The following is a 14,213-nucleotide window of genomic DNA, read 5'->3' as shown; positions in this document are numbered from 1 at the left end:
GGTAACCCTTGCTGTCTTGATTAAGGATGGGTATATTGAAGATTGAGGAGAGTTGTTAAATAGTGTTGCAATAATGAGGGACACCACGTGAGCTGCTTTTTTATACATGACTGGTGGCAAGTTATTTAGGTCTCCTGCCTTGTTTTTATGATGTAATTATTAGTGAGACTTCAGTAGGATTTGTTGGTGCTAGATATAAAGTATGTGGGTAATTACCAGTGAGGTAGTCTTGTGGCTGAGTATTTGCATTTGGTATTTTGCTTACTAGTTTTGATCCTATAGTAGAAAAGAAGACATTAAGTTTGTTGGCAGTGTCTATAGGCTGTATGTGTGATTCGTCTGGTTTCACTAAGTTAATCTCTCTGTTTCTAGACAGTTTTCTAGAGCCCAAAATTTCAGAGAGGGTTTTCCAGGTCTTTTTTCATATCACCTTTTATTTCATTTAATCTGTTTACATAATACATTTGTTTGGACTTCCATATCAGATTAGTAAGTATTGATGTGTATCATTTTGTTAGTTCTTTTGTTATTAGGCCCTGTCAGATTTTTTTTTCAATGGATTTACATATACTATTTATAAGCCAGGGGCTGCTTAGTCTCTCTGCTAAGATCTGCTTCATTTTCATTGGACAATGACTGTTAGAGGTTTTGGGGTTTGTGTAGAATTTTTTTTTTTTTTTTTTTTTTTTTTTTTAACAAGTCAGCCGTCTCCCACTGAGGCAGGGTGACCTAAAAAGAAAGAAAATACCCAAAAAAGAAAATACTTTCATCATCATTCAACACCTTCACCTCACTCACACATAATCACTGTTTTTGCAGAGGTGCTCAGAACACAACAGTTAAGAAGTATATACGTATAAAGATACACAACATATCCCTCCAAACTGCCAATATCCCGAACCCATCCTTTAAAGTGCAGGCATTGTACTTGCCATTTCCAGGACTCAAGTCCAGCTATATAAAAATAACTGGTTTCCCTGAATCCCTTCACTAAATATTACCCTGCTCACACTCCAACAGATCGTCAGGTCCCAAATACCATTCGTCTCCATTCACTCCTATCGAACACACTCGCGCACGCCTGCTGGAAGTCCAAGCCCCTCGCCCACAAAGCCTCCATTACCCCTTCCTTCCAACCTTTTTGACGACGACCCCTACCCCACCTTCCTTCCCCTACAGATTTATACACTCTCCATGTCATTCTACCTTGATCCATTCTCTCTAAATGACCAAACCACCTCAACAACCCCTCTTCAGCCCTCTGACTAATACTTTTATTAACTCCACACCTTCTCCTAATTTCCACACTCCGAATTTTCTGCATAATATTTACACCACACATTGCCCTTAGACAGGACATCTCCACTACCTCCAACTGCCTCCTCATTGCTGCATTCACAACCCAAGCTTCACACCCATATAAGAGTGTTGGTACTACTATACTTTCATACATTCCCTTCTTTGCCTCCAAAGATAAATTTTTTTTCTCCACATATACCTCAACCCACCACTCGCCTTTTTTCCCACATCAATTCTATTAACCTTATCCTTCATAAAGCCATCCGCCGACACGTCAACTCCAAAATATCTGAAAACATTCACGTCCACACTCCTCCTCCCCAATTTGATATCCAATTTTTCTTTATCTAAATCATTTGATACCCTCATCACCTTACTCTTTTCTATGTTTACTTCCAACTTTCTACCTTTATATATTCATATTCATCAATAACATGACTGTCTGCTTGCTCACCTAGCCAGTCAATGTTATGTAAGGAAGCAATCAAGTTATTTACTGATGACTCATCATATAGCCAAAAGCAGACCTTAGTCATGTCCTGAGGCAGTCTTAACTAAGTTGGATATGAGAAAAGTTGGGTAGTGGTCCATAGTGTTGTCTGTGATTATCGCTGCTTTTAGTGGGGATATAGTATTGGTGCAGATATGATGAGGTAATGAGGCACTTGTCTCTGTGATTCTTGTTTGTTTAGTTATAGATGGTAGTAACAAGCAGTTGCTCATAGTGTTTGTGAAATAAGTTATTTGGGGTCAACTGCTTGGATGTTTTCCATTTTTATTGCAGAAATTTACATGGCTCTTGTAAATTTCCTTGCATAAACTTGTGAATACATGTTCTGATAGGTGTCAGATCTTCAGTGCCGATACCTGCATGAGAAATTTATTACACACATTGTACTCTACCTTTTGTGTATATTGAAGTATTCTGAGGACTGGCTTATAGGATACAGGGATACCAATCATTGATTGCATAGTTACCAAAATTCTCCTAGTTTGTCAAAAATTTCAAATGGGAAACAGCACTTATTTTTATATTTTCTTTTTGGAAATAATGCCTCTTTAAAATAATATAATATATAGTGACACTAAGTATTATATTTTTTTTAACTTTTAGGAGCCAAATCATAAATCTATCTGGGTGGATTATGTTTTAGTAGTCCCAGCTCAACAATTTACTCAAGAAATTCTACAAGAGCTTCCATTTGATATGACTGCAGAATTTATCAGTCAGTGTGGACAAAACAACTTCAACATTGATGCTAACGCTACCGGTGTGTACGATACCAGTTTCTAGTTTTTAAAACTGACTTGTTTATCTTTTAATTTAACTTTATTTCTCCTACTGTTTTTTAATAAGTGCATAGTAATGATTGCTTAAATAAATAAATATATCTTCTTTCTTTCGACAAACCGGCCATATCCCACCGAGACAGGGTGAGATACGGCCGGTTTCTCTTTAAATTTAGTAATTCATGCAGGAGAAGGGGTTACTAGCCCCTTGCTCCTGGCATTTTAGTTGCCTCTTACAACATGCATAGCTTATGGAGGAAAGATTCTTATTCCACTTCCCCATGGATATAAAAGGAAAAGTAATAAGACCAAGAACTATTAAGATAAAATCAGATGAGTGTGTATAAATAAACGTGTACATGTATGTGTAGTGTGACCTAAGTGTAAGTAGAAGTAGCAAGACATACCTGTAATCTTGCATATTTATGAGACAGACAAAAAACACCAGCAATCCTACCATCATGTAAAACAATTACAGGCTTTTGTTTTACATTCACTTGGCAGGACGGTAGTACCTCCCTGGGCGGTTGCTGTCTCCAACCTACTACCATAATATAAACATTTTTTTAAATAACAGTTTCAGTAAAGACAGTGATTTTAGGCATATCGTCATTCTTTACACTAAAAATTTAATAATTAGGTTTCCAGTGAATTTAACCCTTAAACTGTCGAAGCAGATCTACTTTCATATGCGTAGTGCTCCAAAAGTAGATCTACTTTTTTTTTTACATTTTCAAATATAACAAAAAAAAAAGTAGATCAAAGTTTTTTTTACACATTTTCAAATGTAAAAAAAAAAAAAAAAAAATTTTTACATACTTTCAAATGTTGAAAAAACGTAGATCTACGTTTGGACAGTTTAAGGGTTAAATTCCAAACCTCTTGAATGATTTCTAGATAGTTCACTTTATGAACTCAGTTACCTGGCTCTTGTAAATGCGAGATGGATGACTTTTTCAACTCTTTTACATGGCCCTTGTAAATTTGAGATGGATGACTGTTTAAAAAACTGGTTGCTGTTGTGACAGGTGGTAATTTGTATCCCTGACCTTGTAGTGAAACCCCAATGGCAGTGTCCATGATGTAACAACAAAATTCGAAATGCCCCGACCTGATAGTGGCTTTCTTTGTACTTAACAAATCAAAATTGTAATTGGAACCTTTGTAAAGAAATGAAATCTTTATCTTTTATCATGCTGTCACGCCACGAAGCATGAAGACAGCCTTTACAGTATCATATAACAATTACACTTTTCCCATGCCGTTTCTCTCCCAAATGTATAATATAACATTTTGAAGAATGAAAAACTGCTTTTTCTGTCCATGTTTCATAACACACTAGGAACGGTATCATGTCTCTCTGTAACACAATTAATAGACTCTTAAATTACTTTTTCACTTAGTTTGTAATTCTTTTTATTCTCCTGTGTACATTCGCATCTTCTCCTCCTTGCTGACTCACAGCACCAGCTCTGGACACTATTCAGAACAGTCTGGCGAGGAAAAGTTGACAAGGAAAGATAGCAAACACTGTAGTTCATAGAGCCTTCCACAGAAAATGGTTATTTTTTCTGCATAAATTTATATTGTGTGTTGAGGTTCCATGAATCACTAATAGGAATCCTATCACCTGTACCCAATATCATAATGAAGGCAATTGTAGACTTGAAAGAGGCTACTTAAATTTAGTGCAAGACACTGAGGCTCCTTGGAAACTCATCCTATGATATGGGTAATTTTTAAAACTGAATTGCTATATGTCACTGTGGATACAAGCAAATGGTAAAATAAGAATCCAGGCATGAAAGCAAATGCTGTAATATCATTCATATTTATAAACATGCAAGGTCTTAAACCCAGCAACAACAAAAGTCTTTTTATGAATAGACTCTTCAATGATTCTAATGCAGTGTTAGCAGCCTTTACAGAGACCCATATTAAAGACTACATTGACATTGAAATGTGGACTCCTGGGTAAAATCTAATTACATGCGACTGAAGAAAAAAAAGGAGAAACAGGCCACAAGGGATATTTGATCTGTATGTTTAAAATTTGCTTACTTAAACTTCTTAACAACACTGATGATGTAGTTAAGTTTTAGCAGTGAAAATTGAAAATCATTATAATTGTAAACAAACTATCAGATAGAAATTCTCAGCACTTCAGAGAGCAGCTAATAAATTGTTTTTGGACAGCTTGGAAAAACCTTTCAAACCCAGTGCCAAACAAAATTCTTGTTTTGTGATTTGAATTTGAGTCATCCAAGATGGAAGACTCTAGCAGGTACTCTAATAACAGAAAAATCCAAGAAGTTCAGATGAACAGTCACATATAAACAAATTATCATGTTTCTATATCAAATTCACCTATAACCAGCATATAACAGAGCCACCCAGGTAGGAAAATGCACTTGATTTTTTTTTTTTTTTTTTTTCTCAACAAGTCGGCCGTCTCCCACCGAGGCATCCCCAAAAAGAAAATACTATCATCATTCAACACTTTCACCACACTCACACATTATCACTGCTTTTGCAGAGGTGCTCAGAATACAACAGATTAGAAGAAAATACATATACAGATGGTATAAACCAAATTATCATGTTTCTATATCAAATTCACCTATAACCAGCATATAACAGAGCCACCCAGGTAGGAAAATGCACTTGATTTTTTTTTTTTTTTTTTTTTCTCAACAAGTCGGCCGTCTCCCACCGAGGCAGGGTGACCCAAAAAAGAAAGAAAATCCCCAAAAAGAAAATACTTTCATCATCATTCAACACTTTCACCACACTCACACATTATCACTGCTTTTGCAGAGGTGCTCAGAATACAACAGTCTAGAAGCATACACATATAAAGATACACAACATATCCCTCCAAACTGCCAATATCCCAAACCCCTCCTTTAAAGTGCAGGCATTGTACTTCCCATTTCCAGGACTCAAGTCCGACTATATGAAAATAACCGGTTTCCCTGAATCCCTTCACTAAATATTACCCTGCTCACACTCCAACAGATCGTCAGGTCCCAAGTATCATTCGTCTCCATTCACTCCTATCTAACACGCTTGCTGGAAGTCCAAGCCTCTTGCCCACAAAACCTTTACCCCCTCTTTCCAACCCTTTCGAGGACGACCCCTACCCCTCCTTCCTTCCCCTATAGATTTATATGCTTTCCATGTCATTCTACTTTGATCCATTCTCTCTAAATGACCAAACCACCTCAACAACCCCTCTTCTGCCCTCTGACTAATGCTTTTATTAACTCCACACCTTCTCCTAATTTCCACACTCCGAATTTTCTGCATAATATTTACACCACAGATTGCCCTTAGACACGACATCTCCACTGCCTCCAACCGTCTCCTCGCTGCTGCATTTACCACCCAAGCTTCACATCCATATAAGAGTGTTGGTACTACTATACTTTCATACATTCCCTTCTTTGCCTCCATAGATAACGTTTTTTGACTCCACATATACCTCAACGCACCACTCACCTTTTTTCCCTCATCAGTTTTATGATTAACCTCATCCTTCATAAACCCATCCTCTGACACGTCAACTCCCAAGTATCTGAAAACATTCACTTCTTCCATACTCCTCCTCCCCAATTTGATATCCAATTTTTCTTTATCTAAATCATTTGATACCCTCATCACCTTACTCTTTTCTATGTTCACTTTCAATTTTCTACCTTTACACACATTCTCAAACTCATTCACTAACCTTTGCAATTCTTCTTTAGAATCTCCCATAAGCACAGTATCATCAGCAAAAAGTAACTGTGTCAGTTCCCATTTTGAATTTGATTCCCCATAATTTAATCCCACCCCTCTCCCGAACACCCTAGCATTTACTTCTTTTACAACCCCATCTATAAGTATATTAAACAACCATGGTGACATTACACATCAATGTCTAAGACCTACTTTTACTGGGAAGTAGTCTCCCTCTCTTCTACATACCCTAACCTGAGCCTCACTATCCTCATAAAAGCTCTTTACAGCATTTTGTAACTTACCACCTATTCCATATACTTGCAACATCTGCCACATTGCTCCTCTATCCACTCTATCATATGCCTTTTCTAAATCCATAAATGCAATAAAAACTTCCCTACCTTTATCTAAATGCTGTTCACATATATGCTTCAATGTAAACACTTGATCTACACATCCCCTACCCACTCTGAAGCCTCCCTGCTCATCCACAATTCTACATTCTGTCTTACCTCTAATTCTTTCAATTATAACCCTACCGTATACTTTTCCTGGTATACTCAGTAAACTTATTCCTCTATAATTTTTACAATCTCTTTTGTCCCCTTTCCCTTTATATAAAGGGACTATACATGCTCTCCGCCAATCCCTAGGTACCTTCCTCTCTTTCATACATTTATTAAACAAAATTACCAACCATTCCAACACTATATCCCCCCCTGCTTTTAACATTTCTGTCATGATCCCATCAGTTCCAGCTGCTTTACCCCCTTTCATTTTACGTAATGCCTCACGTACCTCCACCACACTTACATTCTGCTCTTCTTCACTCCTAAAAGATGGTATACCTCCCTGGCCAGTGCATGAAATTACCGCCTCCCTTTCTTCCTCAACATTTAAAAGTTCCTCAAAATATTCTCGCCATCTACCTAATACCTCCCTCTCCTCATCTACTAACTCCCCTACTCTGTTTTTAACTGACAAATCCATACTTTCCCTAGGCTTTCTTAACTTGTTTAACTCACTCCAAATTTTTTTTTTTATTTTCATTAAAATTTCTTGACAGTGCCTCTCCCACTCTTTCATCTGCTCTCCTTTTGCACTCTCTCACCACTCTCTTCACCTTTCTTTTACTCTCCATATACTCTGCTCTTCTTATAACACTTCTTCTTTGTAAAAACCTCTCGTAAGCTACCTTTTTCTCTTTTATCACACCCTTTACTTCATCATTCCACCAATCACTCCTCTTTCCTCCTGCCCCCACCCTCCTATAACCACAAACTTCTGCCCCACATTCTAATACTGCATTTTTAAAACGATTCCAACCCTTTTCAACTCCCCCACTACTCATCTTTGCACTAGCCCACCTTTCTGCCAATAGTCGCTTATATCTCACCCGAACTTCCTCCTCCCTTAGTTTATACACTTTCACCTCCCTCTTACTTGTTGTTGCCTCCTTGCTCTTTTCCCATCTACCTCTTACTCTAACTGTAGCTACAACTAAATAATGATCCAATATATCAGTTGCCCCTCTATAAACATGTACATCCTGGAGCCTACCCATCAACCTTTTATCCACCAATACATAATCTAACAAACTACTTTCATTACGTGCTACATCATACCTTGTATATTTATTTATCCTCTTTTTCATAAAATATGTATTACTTATTACCAAATTTCTTTCTTCACATAGCTCAATTAAAGGCTCCCCATTTACATTTACCCCTGGCACCCCAAATTTACCTACTACTCCCTCCATAACATTTTTACCCACTTTAGCATTGAAATCCCCAACCACCATTACTCTCACACTTGATTCAAAACTCCCCATGCATTCACTCAACATTTCCCAGAAACTCTCTCTCTCCTCTACACTTCTCTCTTCTCCAGGTGCATACACGCTTACTATAACCCACTTTTCACATCCAATCTTTATTTTACTCCACATAATCCTTGAATTAATACATTTATAGTCCCTCTTTTCCTGCCATAGCTTATCCTTCAACATTATTGCTACTCCTTCTTTAGCTCTAACTCTATTTGAAACCCCTGACCTAATCCCATTTATTCCTCTCCATTGAAACTCTCCCACCCCCTTCAGCTTTGTTTCACTTAAAGCCAGGACATCCAGTTTCTTCTCATTCATAACATCCACAATCATCTCTTTCTTATCATTTGCACAAAATCCACGCACATTCAGACTTCCCACTTTGACAATTTTCTTCTTATTCTTTTTAGTAATCTTTACAGGAAAAGGGGTTACTAGCCCATTGTTCCCGGCATTTTAGTCGACTTTTACAACACGCATGGCTTACGGAGGAAAGATTCTTATTCCACTTCCCCATGGATATAAAAGGAAAAGTAATAAGACCAAGAACTATTAAGATAAAATCAAAGAAAACTCAGATGAGTGTGTATAAATAAACGTGTACATGTATGTGTAGTGTGACCTAAGTGTAAGTAGAAGTAGCAAGACATGCCTGTAATCTTGCATATTTATGAGACAGACAAAAGACACCAGCAATCCTACCATCATGTAAAACAATTACAGGCTTTCGTTTTACACTCACTTGGCAGGACGGTAGTACCTCCCTGGGTGGTTGCTGTCTACCAACCTACTAACAAAGAAGATCTTGTATAAAAAAAATAGTGCCAAAGACATCAAACTTGGACCTGATTAAAGCTCACACCAGTATACAGGCTTCTGAAATTGTCATGTTCCTTTCTTATGTGCTTGCCATTTTTTTATTTTATTTTTAATTATTGTAATTTGATTTGGTTGAAATTGCTAAACAATGCACAGTGCGTTAGTTAAGATACGTCTTTGGACCTTTCATTTATGATTGCTGAATTTTTTGAGTTTTTTATTTATTGTTAATTAATGATTTTAGTAAGTTAGGGTCACAGATTTGCTAAAAAAAAAAAAAATACATTAGTTAAAACATTTTTTATACTGTATGTCATCAAATTTGTTACTAAGAGAATGTTGATATTTTACAGGCTTCTGCAAGGATGCAGCATTTGAACTGACAATGGAATATAACAGTGGGGCCTTACCTTGCCAATGTGATTTCCATGGCTCTGTAAGCTTTGAGTGTGAGAGCTTTGGTGGACAGTGCCCTTGTCATCCAAATGTTATTGGTCGCAATTGCAACCGCTGCAAGACAGGATTCTTTGGTTTTCCTGACTGTAAACCCTGCAACTGTCCCTCCACAGCACTCTGTGATCCTGCTACTGGTTTGTTGCCTTCTCTTTTTGTTTCTCTCCTCTACCACTCAATTCAAATTCAAAGTTTATTCTCTATAAAGATTACAATGTTGAATTTACAGAATTTGGTTGTTGTGTGGTTTACATGTAGTTAAATAATGATTACAGAGTGTACCACTAGAACGCCTAGCATGGCTAGGCATTTCGGGCAGACTTAGTTTAATTCTTTATTTTAAAATATTACAAATTATGAGGTAAGTTGGTATTATGGCTAAGTGACTAAATACTAGTTTGTGAGTTTAGCAATGTGAATGCTTTTGTTTTGGTGCAGTACATAGTTTCAGTATTGGAGTATCATAGGATTCATTATTTTAAGATTGAGATTAATATTTCTGTTTATGGTCAAATGGGTGAGTGAAAGTGTGAACCACCAGGTGGTATTCGTGTAGTTAGTTGATGGGGTGTATCAGGGAGATAAGATGTTTTCTAATGGTAGTTTTGAAGGTGATGAATGTGTCTACAGTTCTAGAGTTCTCAGGTAGGGTGTTCCAGATTTTAGGGCCTTTGACATACATTGAATTTTTGTAAAGGTTTAGTCGGACACGGGGAATGTCGTAGAGATGTTTGTGTCTGGTGTTATGCCTGTGGGTTCTGTCACAACTATCAAGAAAGCGTTTTAGGTCAAGGTTGATATTGGAGTTTAAGGTCCTGTAGATGTAGATTGCACAGTAGTAAGTGTGGATGTACTGAACAGGGAGTAAATTTAGATCTATGAAGAGTGGGGGGGTGTGTTGCCAGGGATGGGATTTAGTGATTTTCTTACTGCAGCTTTTTGTTGGGTTATTATTGGCTTTAGGTGTGTTGCTGCAGTTGATCCCCAAGCACAAATAGCATAGGTGAGGTATGGATAAATAAGTGAGTGGTATAGTGTGAGAAGGGCATTTTGCGGCATGTAGTATCGTATCTTGGAGAGGATCCCAACTGTTTTGGATACTTTTTTGGTTATGTGTTGGATATGGGTGCTGAAATTCAGGTTGTTGTCAAGGTATAAGCCTAGGAATTTGCCCTCATTATGTCTGGTAATTAGAGTGTTGTCGATCTTAATGTTAATTTGTGCATCTGCTCTGCTACCAAACATAATATAGTAGTTTTGTCAGTGTTAAGCGTAAGTTTATTGGCTGTCATCCAAGTCGATATTTCGATATTTTGATTGATCTCATTTCTTTATTAAAAATAATCAGACTGTGAAGAAGAAATAATCTGATTTATGGCTTTTTGTTTTAGTCTTAGAGATGTGTATCAGAACATAAGTTTAATTTATCAAATCGTGATACTGTGCTCTGTAAAATACAATATCATTGAGAAAATGCATATTTAAACTTGTTCTTAAAAAATCTATTTGAATGCTATACATAGAAATAAGAGTTCATTGAAGAGTTAGTGTAATATTTATTATTAAATGATGGTGTACAGTGACAGTTGAGACTAAGCAACTATATTGGTAAGTGTATAATAATTACAGGTGACTTAGTAGATTCCTGACTTACAATGATCTGACTTAGTCATTCACATTTACAATATCGGCACTTTGGAACCAGTTAATAATTGTTTGTTGGGGTGATAGGTGGTCAGTCTGTGGCTGAGGTGCAAGTCTCAATTCACCATACTCCACCACTCTCTATTCCCACTACACAACCTGGGGCTGCAAAAATTATCACCACTACTTTCTCACAGACACCAAATACCCTAAACACAGCAGTGAGCATTTGTCAGAGAGCATAATTCAAGATCTGTGTCACATGCAGTGGGAGAGAGAGAGAGAGTTAGGTAGTCATTACCTGGAGTTTACCTGGAGAGGGTTTTGGGGGTCAATGCTCCAGTGGCTTGGTCTGAGACCTGGTCTTGTGGTGGATCAGGGTCTGATCAACCAAACTGTTACTGCTGGCTGCACGCAAACTGACATACGAACCACAGCTCAGTTGGTCAGGTACTAAGTGCCTGTCTGGTGCCTTCTTATAGACAGCCAGGGGTCTAATGGTAATTCCCCTTATGTATGCAGGGAGGAAGTTGAACAGTTTTGGGCCCCGGACACTTATTGTGTTCTCTTTCAGTGTACTCGTGGCACCTCTGCTTTTCACTGGGGGAATGTTGCATCTCCTGCCCAGTCTTTTGCTTTCATAGGGAGTGATTTTTCTTGTGTAAGTTTGGTACTAATCCCTCTAGGATTTTCCAAGTGTATATTATCATGTATCATTGTTGCTGTTCCTGCTTTACTCCATCACCTTTCCTTCCCATTACAGGAGGGAGGGAATGTAAGAGAGGAAGGAATGTAAGGAAGTAGGAGAGATGGAATGGGTAACAGGGGAAGAAAGAGAGAGGAAAGGAAGAGAGGGACTCCTCAGAATACTGCATAGTGCTTTTAATTCAATTTGAAAAAGTAAATGACATTAGATACAGAATATTGTAGTTGGAAAATTCTTCTCATCATGATTTTTGTTTATAATTTTTGCCTGTGGGAAAATAAGAGTGCTTTAACATTGTAAGTTAATTTTGTAAGTTTAATTTGTAGTTAATTTTGGTGGTTTACCAAGGTCTTTTGCCAATTCAAAATGTATGCATCATAGAATACAGATTTAGAGCATACCATTAGTTAATCTCACAGCACTGGGCATATATACTAGGCATAGTTGGCAAGGTACAATGTGTAGGATCTAATAGACCCCTGGAGCTAGTGCAACCCTCAACCAGCTCTGGTGCCAGCAGAACAATCTAGCTGGTCTGTGTGCCATCACAACGCTTATATTCAGCAATAACACCATCATGCTGTGATGTACTCTTAAGTACTTTTTCAGTACAGTATTTTGTTAATTCTTTTCATAAAACTGTGAGGTGAGGACAGCTTGGGTGCATTTATTTTGTAAAAATAAACTTTTTTTTTTTTTTTAACATGCTGTCCGTCTCCCACCGAGGCAGTGACCCAAAAATGAAATACTTTCACCATCATTCACACTATCACTGACTCGCCAGAAGTGCACAGATACGACAGTTCAGATGTTTCTCCAAACAGCAGATATTCCAAACCTCTCCTTTAGAGTACAAGCACTGTACTTCCTACCTCCATCAGTCAAATCGGGTGTCTGTGGGGACAAAGAACATTATCCATGGCGTCAAAGATGGAAATATATGAGTGTATAGTGGTACCAACTCTTACATGGGTGTGAAGTATGGGTTGTGAATGTTGCAGCGAATAGGAGGTTGGAGGCAGTGGTGTCAGCTATCAAAACTTTGGGGGCCCAGTCCCTGGACCCATTACGTACCTCTGTAATCTGTAAATACCTTTGTAACTTGTCATGATTGTGACCAGACCTACCTGGAGTTCATTACCTTTGTAAATTGTGACTTCATTACCTTTGTAAATTGTGAGTTCATTACCTTTGTAACTTGCTCAGCTATCAAAACTTTGAGGCCCAGTCCCTGGACCCATTATGTGCCTCTGTAATCTTTTGACTACTGCCCACAGGATGGGTATGGGGTTCATAATAAAGATATTAAACTAACTAGGCAGTGGTGATGTCATGTCTAAGGGCAATGTATGCTGTAAATATTATGCAGAAAATTCATAGTTTAGAGATTAGGAGGAAGTGTGGAGTTAATAAAACTATTATCCAGTGGGCTGTTGAGGGGTTGTTGAGGTGGTTTGGTTAATTAGAAAGGATGGAACAAAATAGGATGACTTGGAAGGTGTATAAATCAGTAATGGAGGGAAGGCAGGGCAGGGGTCATCCTAGGAAAGAATGGTGGGAGGGGGTAAAAGAGGTTTTGTGTGCTAAGAGCTTGGACATAAAGCAGGCATGTGTGAGCATGTTACGTAGGAGTGGAGACAAATGGTTTTTGGGACCTGACAAGCTGTGGGAGTGTGAGCAAGGTAATGTTTTGTGAAGGAAAAATAAACTTTTGGGTATTAATATATGATAGGAATACACCTACCATCCAACTTACGACCTGCTCGACATACGTCCACTCGACTTACAACCGTGCATCTGGCAGCTGGGCTGGGCCGGCTGATGCACACCACTGTACAATATTTGACAATACTCGCGGCGGCAAATGCGTCATGCAGGCAGCATCAGTTTGAGTAACCCTGTCCTATCAGCAGCATCATACTGTATTAACTGTACTAACTGGACAGTAAATTTCACCATGGCCCCTAAGATGAAGTCTGAATCTTGCACTGGAAATTGTGGCAAAAAAGGCTCTTACTCTCCAACTCTATTTGTTTTCACGGTTGCACATAAGCCTGTCTCTTGTATCTGTCTGCCTGTATATCTGTGTCTGTCTGTATCTCTGTGCATCTGTTTGTCTGTCTACCTGTGTGTCTGTCTTTATGTCTACCTCTGTGTCTGTCTTTCTTTCTACCTGTGTGTCTTTCTGTCTACCTGTGTGTCTGCCTTTATGTCTACCAGTGTGTCTGTCTACCTGTGTGTGTCTTTCTGTCTACCTGTGTGTCTGTCTGTCTACCTGTGTGAGACTTTCTGTCTACCTGTGTGTCTGTCTGTCTACCTGTGTGTCTGTCTTTCTGTCTACTTGTGTGTCTGTCTACCTGTGTGTCTGTCTTTCTGTCTACCTGTGTGTGTCTGTCTACCTGTGTGTCTGTCTTTCTGTCTACCTGTGTGTCTGTCTTTCTGTCTACC

At 38.2% G+C, this 14,213-nt stretch overlaps 1 protein-coding gene across 2 annotated transcripts in view; it reads left to right on the top strand.

The window, feature by feature from the left end:
• LanA (laminin subunit alpha) overlaps nucleotides 1–14,213 on the top strand; it is a gene marked incomplete at its 3' end in the record, with an annotated part of 194,735 nt that overhangs the window by 134,648 nt on the left and 45,874 nt on the right. For both annotated transcript variants that reach the window (XM_070102874.1, XM_070102875.1), the window contains 2 exon segments: nucleotides 2,414–2,570; nucleotides 9,316–9,552. In XM_070102874.1, coding sequence (XP_069958975.1) covers nucleotides 2,414–2,570; nucleotides 9,316–9,552 — 394 coding nt within the window.

This window comes from Cherax quadricarinatus, chromosome 83, assembly GCF_038502225.1.
Source record: "Cherax quadricarinatus isolate ZL_2023a chromosome 83, ASM3850222v1, whole genome shotgun sequence".
NCBI classification, from domain to species: Eukaryota; Metazoa; Arthropoda; class Malacostraca; order Decapoda; family Parastacidae; genus Cherax; species Cherax quadricarinatus.
The sequence above is the reverse complement of the archived record's forward strand: the minus strand, read 5'-3'. Positions and strand labels throughout refer to the sequence as shown.